The sequence below is a fragment of the Neomonachus schauinslandi genome, chromosome 5 (assembly GCF_002201575.2).
Source record: "Neomonachus schauinslandi chromosome 5, ASM220157v2, whole genome shotgun sequence".
Classification (NCBI taxonomy): domain Eukaryota; kingdom Metazoa; phylum Chordata; class Mammalia; order Carnivora; family Phocidae; genus Neomonachus; species Neomonachus schauinslandi.
The window spans coordinates 46135694-46156400 of record NC_058407.1 but is presented as its reverse complement, the minus strand read 5'-3'; the positions used below and the strand labels follow the sequence as shown (position 1 = coordinate 46156400).

Sequence of the window (20707 nt, the reverse complement as noted above, 5' to 3'; positions counted from 1 at the left end):
GGCTTACTTATCTTTTGCTATTGCTATCGTTTTGAGTGAATATTCCCAGAGTCAACGCATGTAATTTAAAATCCCACGGCTAACAGTGTCAAAATGTCATCCTTTGCTCCTTTTCTTTTACTTTCCCATGGCTCAGGGAAGAAAACACACTCCCATTGAAATGATGAAGGGAAACTTGGGAAAGACACAAAACCATCCAAAAAATATGCTGTGATATTTGAACCCAATTAGTTAAATATGCTGAGGTTATGAAAAACCTCATTCCCTTTCTAACTATTTTAACTCTTTCTATCTCATTACCATCCCCCATTCTAAAAAAGCCCCTCTTTTCCAATTCTTAAGTTACCACTGTAGTATTTGTATACAAATTGCATAGTTTGAATACATGTTTAAAAATTGGATGTATTTATCCAAAAACAAAACAAAACAAATTTGCCCACCCATCTAAACCTTCTTAGCTATTAGCAACCAATGAAGGTATTGATGATCACAAACACCATTTCTTACAGTCCTGGAGAGAAGCATTTCTCTATATTGTGACAATATCTACAACAATCCCTCAATAAGTAATAGACTAAAAAATATCAGCATTTCTCGACATAAAAAAAAAAATCAAACATTCAATTGTTAAACATCGGTATTAAAAAGTGAAATATTCAGACTCAGAAACCATTTTCTGAACTTTTGCCTAATTTGCTCAGCTCTTTCATGAAAATATTCAGAACTTCCTTCCAAATAACACCTTCCAAATAAAACACACCACAGTTCTTCACCCCCTGTATTTATAGCTCCTTAGACTTTCTTTAACACACACAAAAAACAAACCTATAACCTGATAAGGGAAGAAACATGGAGAATGCCACAGACTGTTACACAATAATCAAAATTTCTCCTCAAGGTGCTTCACTCTGTGGTGTAAAGATGCCATTTCAGGAGCTGCCCAAGGCATTTGGAGGACATGAGGAGGCCATTTATTTTCTTTTAGAGAGAAATCTCAACGGTGTGGACATAGCTGGCTCCTTTAATTCTCCCTCCTCATCGTCTTTGGTTAAACTGCCATGAAGACCTGGCTCCATTTCCGCCCGAGTTCAGACACTTTTCAAAGGACAGAGACTCCTCTGCTGGCTGGTGGAGAAACACCGCAAGAGAGAGGCAAGCCCACTCACCTGAATTCCCAAAGATCCAGCAGGTAAGAATCGCCATGTAAAATTCAGCCTCCATTTTCCACTTAACAACTGTTCATGCTTCGCTTGGGGGGGGGAAAAAAATCTCCCAGATAAGAGAAGCAAAGGCTAGGAAGGAAATGTGCCTTCATGGTGGGGGAAAAAGTCAGTGACGAGCACTTCCTCCTATTGAATTGTTTGGGGAAGTTTTACACCAGTGTCCTTTTGTCTGTTTCCTTAGAAAGAAGGGATTATGATTACCTCTCCTTTTTTACGGAGGAAAAATTCTGGCCTCCAGGAGTAGAATAAAACTTCTAAGTTTTCTCCTGCATCCCTGTGGCACATGACGACTTCTTAACCTCAAGAGGGAAGAAAGGAATTGTAATCTTAGGTAATTGAATGTTCCTAAAACATTACATCTCTTCAGGTGATGTTGATTCTGCTGAATAAACACAAGCCTTGTAATTTATGAGGGTCTATGACAAGTCATATAAAGACATAAACATGTACTGTTTGTGTAATGATATGCTGGAAGTCTATTGCGGAAAACCACATAATGATGGCACTTCTAGATCATTATCCCTTAAGTGATGACAATATTACTTTGTGAGATAGTTATCTCCACTGGGGAGAGGCGGAGACTAAAATTAAACCCATCTCATTACCTACGTCAGGCTTCCCCCAAAAGATAATAGCTTCTTTCCAATAGGAAAACAAGTAGATACTTTACTCAATACTTAGTATTAAGAGGGGCGCCTGGGTGGCTCAGTCTTTAAGCGTCTGCCTTCAGCTCAGGTCATGATCCCAGGGTCCTGGGATCGAGCCCCGCATCGAGCCCCGCATTGAGCCCCACATCAAGCCCCGCATCGAGCCCCACATCGAGCCCCGCATCGGGCTCCCTGCTCAGCGGGAAGTCTGCTTCTCCCTCTCCCACTCCCCCTGCTTGTGTTCCCCCTCTCGCTGTGTCTCTCTCTCTCTCTGTCAAATAAATAAATAAAATCTTTAAAAAAAAATTACTTAGTATTAAGAGTAGTTTATTGGCAGTATGAAACAAAGTCAACATAGCTGCATTAAAAATTCATATTTGAGCAGAACATCTAGTGTTTGCTGAGTGCATTTTTTTAAACTTTATTTGTCTCTTGAGGATTAAAACCTTTCAGAAATTTAAGAATATCCATGGCAGCATCCTTTTGAAGAACTTCTGGAAATGGGACAGGTTACTTCATTCCCAAAGGCATCTGCCTTTTTTGGGGGCGAGAGACTCTAGGTAGACAGAATATTCAAAAATTCCTTCTTAGTAAAAGAGAGACAGGTATTTAAAATTCTGGATACATTATAGTTGCTACAAATTTGTTTTTCCCTTTTAAAGTAAAATGACTCACAATGTAGAAATACAGTGGCTGGGAGTTCTGGAGCAGAAACCACCTCTATGCACAATAATAGAGAGTAAATACATATACATCCAGTGACAACCATTGTGCTCTGTAATTGATTGACAGGAGGTACTGATAAATACACATTTAATAGGTAATATTATCAAGACACATTTCCATATAAAATAGTACTGCTTTTGATTTTTTTTTTCCAAAAACAAGGACTTATTTGTTAAAAATCTATTATCAATCACTTGCGACCTTAACGGCAAGGTTCTGGTAACTGAGAAAGGTAATAGCACTTAAAACAGGAACAGTTTAACAGCTGACAATCCATTCACAAGACAGGTTTTGCAAACATTGAAGCATCTAAACACACAATAATAATTTCCTCAGCAGCTCTTCCAGTTGTTATCTGATGACATATGTCACCAAGGATTTTGTAACATACATTCTGTGTGGCAGATAGTCAATATGGACAAAACAAAATCCTCAGCGGTGTGAGAAATCTATTCTACCTCCATCAGCATAGGACCTTCAGAATAATTTCGGGGATGCTTACAAATGCATTCATATACACAAGGCGCTGGCGATCTGTCATTGTCGCCATCTTCCACAATCCGTGCCACAGCTTGGCTTCAGGACTTCTCTTTCCTTCCACTGCAGGAAGCTCCTTCTAGAAGCCTCAGGTGGGTAATTGGTTAACTACCCCTAGAGCTGGATGGTCTGGTCAATCTTCAGAGAATCACTGGACAGTTTCTGCCGAGAGTCTGCTCTCATACAGGCACAGAGCATGATGCACAAATTCATACTGCTCGCTGGTTTGGACCATTCCACCCCTACAAGGAAGAGATAATACAATAACTTCTTAGTGCTCACAGTCTGCAGTCTTAAGTCACAGAGATCTCATCCAAGCTAGGTACTATGCCAAAAACACAGAACAGTTGACTTGCTGATTCTTTTGTGATGCCTCTTACCTGTGTCCAAATGACCCAACTGGTGAGCCTAATATGCTAATGTATAGAAAGGGATTAACACAGTGCCCGGTAATCACTAGACACTTGATTAATTCCACCTACATACCATTACTAGGGAGGCGGGACTGCCCATTGGTTAAATACTTAGACTTTGGAACGACCCAGGCTGTCAGAGTTGAAATCCCTCCTATACCAATTCTTAGCTGTGAAATTCTTACACATATTGTCTTAAAATGGTCTTTAAGTATTTTATGGTTTTAATGTTATTATAAATATTGGTTTTGATTTCACCTCTAATTGTCCATTGCTACTAAATAAAAACCTTTTCTGTTTCAGTTTCCTCCTCTGTTAGAGTGGGATAACAACAATACCTATTGCACAGGATTCTTGGCGAGGGTTAAAGGAATTCATGGACCTGGAGTGTGAGTATCACTTCTCAGGTGCCTTATCATTCATCTCATGTTAAAATGGTTTATGCACATGGTTTAAAATTGAAGGAGGTTTAGCAAACAAAACTCAACTGTGAAGTGTTGCTCTTTGTACACGTAAAAAGAACAACTACCCTGGAATGGTCTGTTTGAGTATGTGATATGGAAACAGCCTTAGTCTTTAGGTGTGGTATGCTGGGTATCTAAACACAATAGTGGGCGGGCCCTTAAATGAGCTGGGGAAGAGGGAATTGGCTCTTGCTTTTTCCCCCTTTGTTATCATCATTATCATCACTGGTTACTCAGAGGTACCTTTTGTTACTGGATTAGTAGAAGGCTGCTTCTCATTATACTTTTATAGATAAAGTAGATACATCATATTTTGCTCTTTATAATAAGGGTTATTTACTTGGCAAAGCTACCCATAGTAGTATAAATGTTACTTACAGCTCATGCTCACTGAGTAACTGTAGCACTATTAGGAATCTCTATAACTGTGTGATCATACAACTCATTTTGAAATTACTAGCCAGTTCTCCCTAGTGGTTGTTGCTATCATTCAAAATAATTCTTTCTAGACCGTGTAAGCACTCAACTTAAAAACAAGATATATTGTTTCACTGTACTGTGATTTCTGGTTAATGGTAATAACTAAGACTGAGCTTATATCTATGTTTTTTTGTCAACCTCTATAAATATAAGCTTATCAGATATTAAGATATTAAGCCTCATCCTTCTAAACTAAGCACAGATGTTAAGTTAGTAAGATTTCATCCTTCTAAATTAAACTAAGCATCTTGACGTGATGTCAAAATGATGTATTTGGCAAGAAAAAAAGGTAAATTTGGGGGGGGCAGCAACTTAATGGCAGAAGTATTTATCAGTCTTTTCTCCCCAAACTAGACATTTTGTTGTACTGAAGCCAACTTTCTGGCTAATGTGTTTCTTGGTCATAAGTTGACAACAGAAATGGCAACCTGAGGATGTGGCAATTCTTCTTAGCTGGGATGGTAACATCTGGGCACACCCAAAGCCAAAGCAGCTGGCCAAAAGATGCTGGCTTCGACTGTGAATCTTAAGAGATCCAGCCACAGGAAATATTAGGGCAGCTCGAGGGAGCTGGCCTCACGTAGCTCAGAGAACCATCAGTCTTCCCCCTTGAATTGCCGGTGGTATGAGGAGTCTTCTATGTGCTCCATCTCCTGGGCTCTGGTCTCTGAACTCCCTCACCATTTACTTCACTTTGAGGTAAACTCTTCCCTTTCTTGTCTCTTCTGGTAAGCACTGGTATTTTTCTGTCTAACTGGTGAATGAACAAAGACATAGTCCAAGTTTTCATACCCATGTGACCTCAAATGGGTCAGCATTTTCTTACTCGGAGTGTATTTTCTCTGACGTTCTGTTAACTAACTCAAGGGTATTTCAGCCAGCTAAGATGGGGAAGATGGGGAAACAAACTGATCAGTTGTAGGCTAGCAAAATTCTTGTGAGTCTGAAAGCTTAAGGAAGGTATATGAGAAATTATGTTATTTTCCACCTCATTTGGAAAGAATTGGCATCAGAGGGATTCTCAGAGATCATTTATGCCTATCGCCGGCACAATGTAGCCTTTCCAGAAGGGAGCAGTCTACAAGGCAGATGGTCAGCTGGTTTCTGCTGAGATGCTCAGTGGGGAGGCGAGCTACCATAAGAAGCAGACTTTCCCCAAATTTCAGGAAAGCTTCTGAGGAGATCAAAATGAATCTGCTCCTTTCTAACTGTCACCCCATTGGTTGAACTGAAATAACCCCCAAAAAAGTCTAAAGGCTCCTCTTGTAGTCACACAATAGCTTTCTAAATGCTGGAAAACAACCATCAAAGTCCTATAATCTTTTCTTCTCTAGACTAAACATCCTGTGGTCCCTCAATATTTCTATAACGCTTGGTTTCCTGGTCACTCACCAATCTAGTCTCCCTCTTCTGTAGGCCGTTTTATCAAAGATGACCTTCTTAGAGTGTTGTGTCTACTCCCGACAGGGTCTAGTCAGTGGGACTATTTTCTCCTTTGAGCTGCATGTCATAGGCCAATTAGTTTGCATTTGCAGGTACATCAGATGATAAGATGTCACCGTGCCCGCCTGGAGCCCGGTGCCCAGCAAGCATTTTAGGATATTGAGTGAAGGTTTGGGCTAATGAAAAAGTCTGCAGGATTTTTTTTTTTTTTTGGAGTGTGGAAATGACAGTTCGCTCTCATCTTGTACTTAAGCTACTGAATTTTTGAAACTAAATGCAGGACTTTTTATTCATTCCTACTAATTTCAACTTGGTGGGGTACCTGGGTGGCTCAGTCGTTAAGTGGCTGCCTTCGGCTCAGATCGTGATCCCAGGGTCTTGGGATCGAGCCCCGCATCGGGCTCCCTGCTCGGCCGGGAGTCTGCTTCTCCCTCTCCCTCTCCCCCTGCTTGTGTTCCCTCTCTCTCTGTGTCTGTCTGTCAAATAAATAAGTAAATAAATCTTTAAAAAAAATTTTCAACTTGGTTTCAGCATGAAGTTCTTATTTATTATCACCACTATTTCTATCATTCAATGTATTAGCTTTTCATTTCTCACTCCCAGCTTTGTGTCCTCTAGATATTTAACAAGCATGCCTTACTTCTTTTTAACTGTCATTTATAATGCAGTAGAAAAAGAGAGGGCCAAGGTGGGGCCTTTATTATAAGTAATTGGATATCATGTAATATACCGTCGATCCTATTCCAAAATTGTTTCCAACTAGGTTGTAGGTCCTTTAAGGTCAGGCATGATGTCATAGTCTTCTCATACATGCAACAGTGAAAATCACTTACTAATCCTAAGTAAATACCTGCCATGTAGATTACCCAGGACATGTTATTTTCATCTCATATGGATGCAAATAAACTGGGCTAAAAGAAGGCAAGGGGCATTACGGGATGCAATCACCGGAATCTGGTTCAAATTCAGGGACTTGTCACCATCGTCTCTGAAAATATTTAATAAATGTCTAATTCTATATATTGGTATCTAGAATACTTTGTGGATCTTTGTATGAACTTAAAAATGTAGGATCACCATGCAGATCTTACACAGTCTTTTTATTGGCTGGCCACAGTAAAAAAAATACAAGGAGCTAATACAGTTCCTGTATACAAAATTCAGTTATAGGATAAATGAATAATGCTAGATTATATGGAACCCTCAGGAGAACCCTGTAATAATTCATCCCCAGGACAGCTCTGACTTGGTTCCCAGGTACCTTTCATGTCAGACTGGGCTCCGTGGACTTAGTGAAGTCCAGATCCATATCACTGATGTAAAGCTGGTAACACAAGCTGGTCTTTGAACTTAAGAAGCAGGGGTGCTCTTTTTATTACTTTAAAAACCATCCTCCAACTCCCTTTTATTTTTTTTTTAAAGATTTTATTTATTTATTTGACAGAGAGAGAGACACACACAGCAATAGAGGGAACACAAGCAGGAGGAGTGGGAGAGGGAGAAGCAGGCTTCCTGCTGAGCAGGGAGCCCGATGCCGGGCTCGATCCCAGGACCCCGGGATCATGACCTGAGCCGAAGGCAGACGCTTAAAGACTGAGCCACCCAGGCGCCCCCTCCAGCTCCCTTTTAAAGTGGGCACTAAAATCACCTTTGACCTCTAATAGATCATAGTTTAAATTCAACCTAGTTTGTTTTTAAAAAATTTCCATGCTGATCAAGATGATGCTTCAGTGGAGAAGGCCTAGGGGGCCCAAAATAGATGCACCATCATGAGTCAGGCAGCATGCACCACCATTACTCAATACATTGTATTAAAGCATCGTCTGTCCTGGAGCATCCTTTAGGTACAGAGCTGTTTCCCAGAGTTCTAGATTTCCCAGATCGAAAAGAAACAAGGTATGCTGGTCCAATACCTTCTGCAGAGCAGGAATTAGTTTATAAAAAAAAAGAGTGGGGAAAAAAAATACAGGGCAAGGGGACCCAGTTAGTTGTAAGAGGGATGGTTGCTGTGAAAGGTTTGGAATGCCAAGGTGTCAGGTTCATCACCAGTAGGGACCAAAGTGGGTTAAGAGAGGAAAAGACACCATACACTGCTGTCAAGACAAATCCCTTCTCTAACACTTGCTAGCTGCTCTACCTTACTACAAAGCCTTTGCAACACTCCGTTTTCTCGTCTGCAAAGTGATGGGGTAATAACCTAATGGTGCCTACCTTTGAGCACTGCTGTGAGAAAGGAATGGGACCATCCATTTAAAATGCTTAGTACACAGTAGAGCACATACAGATACCATACTGCAGGCTATTCCATTCTGGTTACTCTTTGGTGCTATCTGGTTGAACAGGACTGCCTGGAAGGCTCTGCGATGGGGCCTCTGAAGGCCTTGGACAACTAAGAACACACCTGGCAGAAGACACAATATTCCCTGCTGGGGCAAGCCTAGATGGAAAGATCCAAATATGTTTCTAAATATTAACCAGCCTAGAAGTCTGCTACAGCAGCGGCAGGTGATGTCATGGAAAGAACTGGGCTTGGAGTCTGACAGATTCAAGTCTGAATCCTTGTTTTTGAACCTACTTGCTTATATGATTTTGGACAAATCATTTAATCCTTCCCAGCTGGGGTTTCCTCACTTATAAAATGACATTAATGCCAAACCCTGTCATTGTGAGGATTAAATGAGTCAGGCCATATCAATGTCTAGACAAAAGGCTCTTCACAGAATTCTTTTTTTTTTTAAAGTTTTGTTTTTTTTTTTAAGATCTTATTTATTTATTTGCCAAAGAGAGAGAGCACAAGCAGGGGGAGCAGCAGGCAGAGGGAGAAGCAGGCTCCCCGCGGAGCAAGTGGGACTGGATCCCAGGACCTTGGGATCATGCCCTGAGCCAAAGGCAGACACTCAATCAATTGAGCCACCCAGGTGTCCCTCTTCACAGAATTCTTAAAAGCCTAAGGTTCTGCAGCGGTCCCTGAGGCCATGGCGGGGTGCAGGAGGTTGGATTTTAAGACTAGCATTCGGGGGCGGCCACTGAGCAGACGGGACTTCACTTGCACGCGCACCTCACTCGGCTTCCTCGGCAACCATGTCTGACAAACCCGATATGGCTGAGATTGAGAAATTCGATAAGTCAAAATTGAAGAAGCCAGAAACGCAAGAGAAAAATCCACTGCCTTCAAAAGAAACGACTGAACAGGAGAAGCAAGCAGGAGAATCATAATGAGGCGCCTGCCGCCAATATGTACTGTACATTCCACAAGCATTGCCTTCTTATTTTACTTCTTTTAGCTGTTTAACTTTGTAGATGCAAAGTGGCTGGATCAAGTTTAAATGACTGTGCTGCCCCTTTTCACATCAAAGAATCGAGAACTACTGACAACCAAGGCGCCTGCCTCTCCCATCTGCCTGTCTGGCTGGCAGGGAAGGAAAAGAACTTGCATGTTGGTGAAGGAAGAAGCTGGGTGGGACGACAGTGAAATCGAGAGAAAAAACCAAGCTGGTCCGGGGTGTCCTGCAGGCTGTAAAATGCAGTTTAATCAGAGTGCCATTTTTTTTTGTTCAAATGATTTTAATTATTGGAATGCACAATTTTTTTAATATGCAATAAAAAGTCTTAAAACCTGAAAAAAAGAAAAGACTAGTTCCTAATCCCAGTTTTTACCAAGGCAGTTGTGCCTTTTATTTATTTTTTAAGATTTATTTATTTATTTTTTGAGAGAGAGAACATTCATGAGCATGGGGTGGGGGAGGGGCAGAGGGCGAGAGAGAATCTCAAGCCCACCGCTCAGCAAAGCCCGGACTCTGACTCAGGGCTTGATCTCACGACCCTGAGATCATGACCTGAGCTGAAATTAAGGGTCGGGCGCCCAACCAACTGAGCCACCCAGGAGCCCCTATTTTATTTATTTTTTAATTGTTTTTTTCATGTTGGTATTCTGTGGAAGATTTTTTCTTCCCATTATTTTGTTTCCCATTGTTCATAAAAAAGTTTGAAAGCCACTAACCTGGCAAACAGGATTTACCTAGTAAGGTTTTAAGTTTTGCAAGCTTTTTAAAAAAATTTTTTTAAATTAATTTTTATTTTTAAGTTTTTTATTTAGAGAGAGAGAAAGCACATGCATGTGAGCAGGGAAGGGCAGAGGGAGAAGGAGAGAGAATCTTAAGTAGGCTCCATGCTCAGGGTGGAGCCAGACTCAGGGCTCCATCTCATGATCCTGAGACCATGACCTGAATCAAAATCAAGTCAGATGCTTAACCAACTGAGCCACCGAGGAGCTCCAAGTTTTGCAAGATTGAAATGAGAGAATCCATAAAATGCTTAGCACAGTGATTGCTATTTAGTGAGTACAAAAATACATACTACATTTTTCTTTTTCTTACTCTTTTGGTAAGTGCTTGGCTAACGCTATGCCTAGGATGATCATACATCTGATTTGCTTGGGACAGTCCTGTTCACTCTTGTGGTCCTGTGTAACTATTACTAGAGCCACCCTTCACTTACAGAAAGTTTCTTGCTTTGGATGGTGAGTTTTTTGTTCACCCTAATTATACCCTGTGCCATGCCATGGAAGAAAGTCATTCCTTTCACTACACAAGTGGTGCTGACCGCAAGGCTCTGATTTCTTGGTGGCCATAGAATATGAACACAGTACTTGGCGAGGCCAGAGAGGATTCAGATATACCGCCCTTCTAGAAATGTCAGATATCTCCTAGCACATTAGCCTGACCAAACACAAAAATCAGCGTCTTCTGTCTCCATGCCGGGAAGCACGTAGCTGTGTCAGCTGGGGGTAGGCTCAGGTTAGAAGGAAAAGAAATGTAGTTTTTTCCTTTTGCTACTTGGGAGGGTGTGTTGAAAAAAGCCCTCCAGATGCCCAGGAGAGAGATTTGGTTTTTAACATGTTAAAATTGTGACCTTTTGTGACTATTAACTCACACATACAGAGGGCAGCAGCCTTTCCTGCTGCACCGCCCAGCGCGTATCCGGTCTAATCAGTAGACAGAAGAAATTCTACAGCGGTGACTCACTTCTGAGCTAACAATGGAACTTACGCTCCTTGGCTTCTTATTATTTTTGAATCTGGAATTCTTTTGGTAAAGTTTGATACAGTAAATTTAGAACAAAAGGTGTGGACGTTAATGTGCCTCATGGGTAAAGCTTCGACAGCTTGGGCGTGAGTCAAGCCAGGCTAATGTCTGCGTCTGTAACTCAGGTGTCTTGAACAAAGGTTTTCCCCAGGTCTTTATACAGATGTCATATCAAGGAGGGAGAATTGAAACATAAATGTTCTGATTCATTGTGACCAGGTATTCTGAACATAGACACTTTCTCTGGAAGAGCTGTGTTCCAAAGTATTTCTAGGGCATAAAAGCCAGCACAGATCCAATGATAATCCAATCATAGTTCAATACTCTAGCATAACTTGAATTCCATTTTTCCCCCCCTGAAAATTAACCAATTTTTTTCTGAACACCTAGGTTAACACTCAATTAACTCCAAGCTGAGAAGAAGGAAAAGGTTGTCCTGGCAACTACTTGGGAGATTCATTTGGCATAATCTGTTTTATAAGAGGACCTCTTGTTAGGGTCTCAGGAACTGTGATGTCAAGTAAATAAGTCCATACCAATTTCTGGGGCTTTATTTTTAAGTTTCCTTAAAAGAAGTAAACCAAAATGTTTAATTTCTGATCTTCAAATGAGATCTTTGAAATTCACTAATTAAGGGGATCTTTGCAATGAGTTGGGAATGCAGAGAGATATGGATAAATATAAGGGTAGGGTTGCTAAAAATTATCCGAACAGGTGGAAATTTTAGCTTTGGAATTATTTTAAACAAGTTTTGGAAACAAAGAATACTTTGGGGACATATATTAGCCTAGAAAACTGATGGCTTATATATACCTCCTCTTGGATTGTTATAGTTAAAAAAAAAAAAAGAGAGAGAGAGAGAAATCATCACACTAGAGTGATTAATCAAAACATTTAAACAATGATATGACGCACACTGGAAGCATTTTTCTATCCTGTCTGGGAAGCCACAAGCAAGGTCTTTGGATGTCATTCCAATTTAGGCCTCCAAGGTAAGGATGTACAAAGACAACAGCAGATTTCACCAGTGACTCTCTAAAAGGAGGATTAGACAGATTGTTTCCTGTTTCTGGGGAAGAGAAAAAAAAAAAAAGGAAAGAAAAAGGCCTTGGGACTGTATAGTATTTTATGTGCTTCACTTCCCAAATTCTGTTTTCAAGTTCTTCCAGTGTCCAAAGGTGCCAAACGAGATTAAAAGAAATATGATGGGAAGAATTTGTCCGAGGTCAACCTGCCATGGAACCCATTCCTTTCATCCCTGCCTAGATGTCTTCTGGTGGCCACATATTGTTCTTTAGTCCTTCTTATGTGCATAGAAGGCATTTTTTGAGTTTTCTGAGCCATTTTATTATGACGGATTATTATTATTTTTCAAAGGGACACGTGTATCTTTCATATTCAGTGTATAAATGACTTTCTGTCACACAGAAGCCTAAATGAATCTTTTGTAGCAGGAGCTAAATATGGTAAAAGCTGTTGGTTTAGCTTTAACAGCAACTAGAGTTATCAGTCAGATGGTACAGTCAGAACAATGTGGTGATATTTAAGATTAGAAGATTTAAGGGGCTCTTGGGTGGCGCAGTTGGTTAAGTATCCGATTCTTGGTTTCGGCTCCGGTCGTGATCTCAGGGTCATGAGATCGAGCCCCCCAGTCGGGCTCCGTGCTCAGTACAGAGTCTGCTTTAGCCTCTCTCTCTCCCTCTCCTTCTGCCCCTCCCTGCTGTGCGTGCTCTCTCTCTCTCTCAAATAAAGGAATTAATTAAAAAAAAAGATTAGAAGATTTAAGCCAGATATAGAAGGTCTCAGTAATAAAACATGATTACACTGGGTTCAGTTTAGTGCCGGTGTTATGGGTCCTTTTTTTTTCACCATAATTCTTGAAGACTGTTGACCTATATATGTATGGTAACCTTCCATTAACAGGAAAACACGATTGAACAAAATATCCCTTTTTGTCATGCTGGCCAATAGAAAGCTCATTGTATTTCTCATATTCAGCTATTAATAATAATCTAAGCTGTAACCATCAGAGATAAACAATTTTCCCTGGTTTATACAGCAACTAGTTCAGGGTCATTGTCAAAGGCAAGACTAGAATGTGAACTTCCTTTCAATTGGTGTGTGACCCAATTCAGTCTCCCACTCCAGAAAACAACAGTGTTTTGGGAACCAAACAATTCAGAATTTAGTCAATCTAATTAGAGCAAAATGGAAGCTCAGTTCAAAATGTCTAAAAAAAAACAAACAGACGGTCAAAATTCGTTATGTGACTTTAGATACATCATTCACTCCTTTTAGGTCTTGGAATCCCCCCAAAGAATGAGAGATTTGTACAATATTCGACCAGATTTCTTTTAACCATCCCTTTCCTTGTAGGTGTTTGGCAAATGTTTTGATTGTCTGTTATTGTCATTCCATTGTTCTCTATAGAAATAAAAGTTCAGAGACTCAAAGAACACAATAGCTGAGAGGGGGTTTAGGGAGTCAGATGATCACTTCCCACTGAATCCCAAGATGGGAAAGGCATCTTATTGGAGGTGTCCTTGAATCCACTTGTGCTCCTAGCATTATCAGTGGACTAAATAAACACACATACATATGCATCACTAATTTTCAAATGCATGTAGGTGCTGTTTTGAATCACAGAATGAAAGTTAATTTATCAGCATTAAGCGTTTCAAAATACAGTTATCAAGTTGAAGTCCATAAAATATATTACTCTTAAAAAAGGGGGTCCTCAGACCAGAGAGGTTGGGGGACCACTGATATGCCCCATCTCTCCTTTTACATACATATACAGAAAGGCCTAGAAGGGGGTCACACATGGAATTAAGGCACAGCTAGGATTAGCACCAAGCTTTTTGACGTCCAGCACCTCATACTCTAGTGGTTGCCTGCTTCCTAGCCCCACCAGCCAGTTGTTTGGTCCCGATTGCCTGATACCGACTTCATCTTTTAATTTAAAATGAAAGCTATGGGAATGAAGGAATGATCCACTAATGCACTTCTAAATAAAACACTTGTGGGTGCCTTGCACTGAATTTGAACTCCTACTTGGAAAAAAAGAAATCCTAATTTAGTTGAAAATATGCTCAAAAGTATTATTATTATTATTTTTTTTTTTTAAAGATTTTATTTATTTATTTGAGAGAGAGAGAATGAGAGACAGAGAGCATGAGAGGGAGGAGGGTCAGAGGGAGAAGCAGACTCCCTGCCGAGCAGGGAGCCCGATGCGGGACTCGATCCCGGGACTCCAGGATCATGACCTGAGCCGAAGGCAGTCGCTTAACCAACTGAGCCACCCAGGCGCCCCTCAAAAGTATTATTAAAAAGAGAATCACAGACTCGTGAATCTGCAGCGAGAACTGTAGCCTCTATTAATAGAAGTTGCCCTGAAGCCAATAAAAATAACGTCTTGCCAGAGAATGAATAATCCACCAAATGGCTTTGTCATTGTTGTTACAACGGACCATCCATTCAGCATAACACTCATCTCTAAACCAGACCATTTGAATTTATTGCTAAAATGCAGATTTGTGATCTGAGTACAAATTGTCTGCTTTTGTCATGTTGAATTACAATAATTGGGCATTGTAATTTATTATTATTATTATTATTATTATTATTATTATTTGGAATCAGGTTTTTGATCCTGCTCAATGCTCAAACCCTTGATTCAAGCCCATTTCAAGTATCTAAATCACTGGACTTTCTTCTTTGCTGTTAGCCCTGCCCTGGACTTCTCAGAGGGGGCAAATATAAGTGGTGGGGGGTAAACTATTAAAAAAAAAAAAAAAGAGGCACAGTGTGCAGCCTTGGATCACTAGTGGGTAGAGGCCATTGTTAAGAGAGTATGAAAGGATAGGAAAAATCCTGTGGAGCTTGTACTCTGCAGCATACAAAATATCAGCTCCTTGATATATTGGCTCTGTCTTTTGTAGCCCTTCTTATACTCAGCTGGGTGCTCCTTTTTAATGGTCCCCGCCTACGCTCAAATCCCCATGCCTTCCGCAGTCTTCTCTCCACCACCAAACTTCTTGAAAGAACAGTTTATATTTATTATTTACAACTTCTTTTCCTCCCACTTAGAAAGACTTTGAGGAAAGTTTGTATGGTCAAATAAATATGAAAGAGAGCTTAAGAAAGGTTAAATGGGTTTCTATGTTGGGGGACTTCCCCAGATTCCTTAATGTTTTAATACTTACTGTGAATATCCAAGTGGAGAGGGCTTATAAGAAATATATTATATAGCTCAAATTTAATTGAGAGCTTATTTTATTTTATTTATTTATTTTTGCCTGAATGCAGTCGAAGAGGGTCTGGTACTTGGCAGGCTCTCGTAGTTTAATTAATAATTAAACTGTGCCTTGAGAAACACAGTCTGGAAAAGTCTGTTAAGGAATCCATCTTTCTATGCCGAGATGCCTGATGCACGTACAGTAGTAAGTGTTTAGGAAATGTTTGTTGAATGAATGAATGCATGCATGATTCAGGAGCACCGCTCTAAGCAGAGATCTTGGGTGCCTGCTCCACAGGACACACGACACAGGAATCAGGCCCATATGCAAACACTCATCCTAAAAACATCCCACCTCAGGGTCAGCTTCATGGGCTTATGACCCGCTGGGTCACACCAGCCCCCTTCCCCTGTGCTTAGAAGCACCTTGCACTTGGGTTAATGCTCTGCTGTCACTATCTTGAAATATTTAATAATTTTTTTTAACAGGGGCCCCACATTTTCATACTGCACTGGGTCCTGGTAGCTGATCTCGCCCAAGGAATCCCTTGCTAGAGCTCTCTGCTTCCTCTCCACTCCCCTCAGCTTCCCAGTGCCCACAGCTCTCTACCAATCATCTCTACTTCAGGGCCTCAGGTGTGCCCAAATTTTGGGGCCCTCTCTTCAAGTCCCCTTCATCAAAACCCAAGTTCTGAATGTATTCCTAATGCATGGAGTTACATTCTTTCTAGCTACCCTACCCTAGCTGGAAGGGACAAATCACCTTGTTTAGACGAAAGGGTTAATAGCTGAAAAAGCATAAGGTGTTGCCCTCACCTTCTGCCTCCACGTTCAATGAACTTTAAAAAACAATGATTCTTTTCATCAAGGATTGGCTCTCTAATGGCCGAGTTTCAGATATTCACCACACACAGATATTTTAGGCATCCTCCGTAGACAGATATTTTGGGATGAGGCATCTTTCCTATGTTCCTCAAATTATATTCTTAAGGCAACTGCTGACAGTATTACTCTATCTCTTCATGAAACAGCTCTCACTCATACTAGACATTGTTTTAAAAATTATGGTGTCATTGCATTTTTTTAATTGGCAAAGCATTAACAAAAAGATTTGTTTTTGTCAAGCAGTTTTGCAATAAACATATTTGGAAAGATTGCTTACTTTCATCTGTAATGATCACACCTTTTGGGTTAGAAATTGGAAGTCCTGGGTTCCAAAGAGGTCTACTTTGCCAGCATTTTAGCTACATGATCTTGGACAAGTTCCTTGATGATCCTGAATTCTTTCTTAAAAAACAGAGCCAAGGAACACCTCTGTTCCTACTTTTGGGTTCATTTTGGGAGTTAAATGAGACTTATGAGACATGTGCTTTGAAGGCCGTGGTGGGGAGGCGATGATTATGAAATCAACTTCCAAGTGTCAATACTGCATTCTGGAAGGTCCGAAGACAGATCCAGGACTGAAGGCAAGGGTGGCTGCAGAGACTAGGGCTGGGGACAAGGTCTGAAGAACTGATGAAGAACGAATAAGCTTCAAGAGCAGAAAGGTGGGCGTTCAGATTTTCTGAGGCCCATTTTTCTTTTACCAGCATGAGCTGAGGATGTGGTTAAAGGCAGTAATCACCTACAAACTGGAATTTTAACAATGAAATATGACAGGAAAAAAAAATTAGAAACTAAAGCAAGAGGCAAGAAGCCTGGGGGAAAAGAAGTTGGATGAGGTGAAGGAAAGGAGGAAGTTTTTCTGTCTCACTTTTCATAATAACTAGGGGACTGCATAGCAGAAGGAAGAGACAAAAAAAGAAAATCTGTGTTGATCCTGTGAAGGCAGGCAGGCAAAGGAAAGATGTTTCAAGGAAGGTTTTAAAGAGAGGATCTACTTCATAAACAACAGAAGCAGCTGCTCAGAAAGAACGTATGTAGAAGAGATGTTGATTAATGACTCAGTGAAAATGATTTCCAGACACACATTGGCAGTAATTCAAATCGGGGGGGTAGGGAGCCTTCAGATCAGCAGAGAAGTTTTGATATGTTTTGGAGATCCTATCAGGAATAAAGAGACAAGCCTTGTGGGGAGACCTTGGTGGCGATGGAAGGCCAAGGCTAAAATTTCTTACCGTTTGCTCTAGGAAGGAAGGGGCCGATAGAGGAGGCATTGTGATATGGTTTAAAAAATGTATTTGTGATTCCATTCAGAGCTAGAGGACAATCTGGTAGACTTGACAGGGGAACGTGACTGGGAAGGGGAAGCCAAGGTGGAGGTCAGGCTACAAAAGCAGGTGGGGGAGGTAGGAGATGGGGGTGGTGGGTGAGCAGGCAAGATTGAAGAATAACAAAAGCCAAAAAAGAAATGAGCAAACCAAACCCATTTTTCCCCCCAAGGTGTTGTTCCAAATAGGGTCAGAGATGGTGTTGGAGGTCAACTCAGTTCGGAGTCAGCCTAGATCCACGGAGGGTGTCTGGCGTTCATGGAGTTTCAGCACTCGCTAGTAAGAGAGCAGGGTGCAGGGGTATGGACCGGAATCCTTGAGGGGCTTGGGGTCCCATGCAGGAGGCTTGTGTACGGAAGCACAAAGCAGGAGAGATCAAGGTCACCACGGGAACAGGTCCAGGCTGACTCGGTGCTGTCCCTTGCCCTCTGACGCAAGCCCCACTTCTGGGTGAAGGTAGGTCCCAGAGTCTGGAGTGAAAAACTGGACCCTATTCCAGCTGGACAGACAGTCCTGGATGGAAGGACAGTAAGACAGCAATTGTAGGAGAGGAAGAAGAGATCACTGGAGCTGATATTATGTACAGAAAGGAAATATTTTGGGAAGCAGTTACATGTGGGGTATGGAAAGGGGAGAAGTGGGAGGGATACAGAGAGCATTAGAAACATAAGCTGAGTGTTCTACTAAGTACGTCATGGATGTAATCTCATCTCTCTACTGCCATAGCCCTGTGAGGTATGTATATTAACATATATTGCTTCCAGGTCATAGATGCGTGTTCAGGTTTCTTGCTATATATATATATATTGATAATAACAGTGGCTAAACTTGACCGCGTGTTTGTTATGTGCCAGGAACTTTATAGATTATATCTTATTCCTTACAACAACAATTGCCAGTAGATACAAGTATGACTTCCATCTTCTAGATGAGAAAGCCCAGACATGGGCACATCTTACAACTTGCCTAAGGCCACACAACCAAGATATGGAAGCAGCCATGAGGCTCACCCAGGCGCTGTGTTTCTAGAGGCCCAGTGGTGTAACCACTACAATGAACAGTTGCTGTGAAGCCAGTCAAAACTGAGAGAAAAAGAGAGGGAAGATACACCAACAAGGACTTAGAAGTTATCATTTAAGAGATAAAGAACAGCAGGGCTGGGGATAGGAAAACCTCATCTGGACAGAGAGATTTGAATGTTTAATTTTTAGAGATAGGAGAAATTTATTGATAATTTTAATAACAATGAAGATAATAACAACACTGCACATTTATTGAAAGTTTAATGTGACAGATCCTGTTCTAAGTGATATATATAAATGTGTATATATATACGTAGATATATGTACATATATATATATCATTGAATTTTTAGAACAATCCTGTGTCTCTTTTATTGAAATCCCAGAATGTACCACATAGTAGGTGCTCAATAAATATTTGTTGAATGAATCTTAAAAGGTAACCATCTACACTTTTTGGAAACTCTGGGCCACAGGGCTGAAGTCCAAGAGGCTCAGCTCCCATGGCCCTCTTGTTTTCTTACTCCATAGCATTTATCTCTGTCTGAAATTATCCTGTTTTTTTTTTCTTTCCTTTTTTAATTATCTGTCTGTCTGTCTGTCTCTCTCTGCATGAGCATGTAATCTCTAGAAGAGCCAAGCATCACTCATCTTGTTTAGTGCTATACTTGCAGCGTCCAGAACGATGCCTTGGGCATAGGAGGTAATTAATAACTATTTGCTGCATAAATGAAAGAAGAGAACCCAACAGAAAGACTCTTTTCCACACCAGTGCACTGAATTGCAGAGCAGAGGGGCTGGCTGCCCATGTGCTCATACACCATCTTTTTCCGTGCCTGTTTTCAAAGAGCATCTGTTTACTTTCTCCATCACTGACTCAACTGTTCATTTACCCAGATAGGCTTAGTTGTGGAGAAAGGAAGAAGAGAAGTTTCTTGTTTATTTTGTTTTCCACACAGATAAACACAGATCATCACAAAGGTGATCAAACCATCTCTATATGAAAACAACTCTTCCACCTCACACCCATTAGGATGGCTACCATTAAACAACAACAACAACAACAAACAGAAAATAACAAGTGTTGACAAAGGTGTATAGAACTTGGAACAATTGTGCACGTTGGTGGGAATGTAAATGGTGCAGCCACTGTGGAAAACAGCATGGTGGTTCCTCAAAAAAATTAGAGATAGAATTACTATATGATCCAGCAATCTCATTTCTGGGTATATATCTAAGAGGATCTCGACCACTATTTGTATACCCATGTTCATGGCAGCATTATTCACAAGAGCCAAAAGGTGGAAGCAACCAAGTGTCCATCGATGGATGAAGGGATAAACAAAATATGATCTATACACAAAGGGAATTGTGTAAGACTGTTGAATCACAGACCTGTACCTCTGAAACAAATAATACATTATATGTTAAAAAAAAAAAAAAAGAAGAAGAAGAAGATAGCAGGAGGGGAAGAATGAAGGCGGGGAAATTGGAGGGGGAGACGAACCATGAGAGGCTATGGACTCTGAGAAACAAACTGAGGGTTCTAGAGGGGAGGGGGGTGGGGGGATGGGTTAGCCTGGTGATGGGTATTAAAGAGGGCACGTACTGAATGGAGCACTGGGTGTTATACACAAACAATGAGTCATGGAACACTACATCAAAAACTAATGATGTATGGTGATTAACATAACATAATAAAAAAGAATTCAAAAAAAAAAGTAAGGAAATTCTGACACATGCCACAACATGGATGAATCTTGAGGATATTATGTGAAGTAAAATCCTAGGGGCCGGGGGCCGGAGGGAATAGGAAGTTGCTGTTTAAAGGCAACAGAATTTTGCCAGATGAAAGGAGTTTTGGAGATTGGCTTCACAACACGTGAATATTCTTAACACCATTAAACTGTACTGTTAAAAATGGTTAAGATGGTAAATTTTGTTATGTGCATCTTTTCACAATTAAAAAAAGTAGATTTAAAAAAAGATGACTCTTGGTATGTGACATATGCCTCATTTTAAACAACCAAGATCCTAAAGTGAATGATTCAGTGAAGTCAAATGAAAATGCAGAGTAAATATAAAGGAAGACGGGTGTAAGACAAAGAGGGAACAGCAACACCATAAATAACCTATATTAGAGATGAGGAGGGATTAAGCATAAGCTTTTGGTTTTGTACACTTTTTTTTTTTGAAGATTTTGTTTATTTGAGAGAGAGAG

General features: G+C 40.7%; 3 protein-coding genes across 4 annotated transcripts in view; 1 reads left to right on the top strand and 2 right to left on the bottom strand.

Annotated features, from left to right (window-relative positions):
- PTPRB (protein tyrosine phosphatase receptor type B) overlaps window positions 1-1221 on the bottom strand; it is a 111137-nt gene extending 109916 nt beyond the window's left edge. Inside the window, exon 1 of the mRNA XM_021678592.1 lies at window positions 1167-1221. Coding sequence (XP_021534267.1) covers window positions 1167-1221 — 55 coding nt within the window. The remainder of the gene's footprint in view (window positions 1-1166) is intronic.
- Window positions 1222-3281: 2060 nt separating this feature from the next.
- Window positions 3282-20707, bottom strand: part of PTPRR (protein tyrosine phosphatase receptor type R) — a 214723-nt gene continuing 197297 nt past the window's right edge. For both annotated transcript variants that reach the window (XM_021678590.2, XM_021678589.1), the window contains one exon: window positions 3282-3375. In XM_021678590.2, the coding sequence (XP_021534265.1) occupies window positions 3282-3375 (94 nt within the window). The remainder of the gene's footprint in view (window positions 3376-20707) is intronic.
- LOC110570548 (thymosin beta-4-like) lies at window positions 9015-9149 on the top strand. The gene has a single exon (XM_044914759.1). The coding sequence runs from the start codon at window positions 9015-9017 to the stop codon at window positions 9147-9149; it is 135 nt and encodes a 44-aa protein (XP_044770694.1).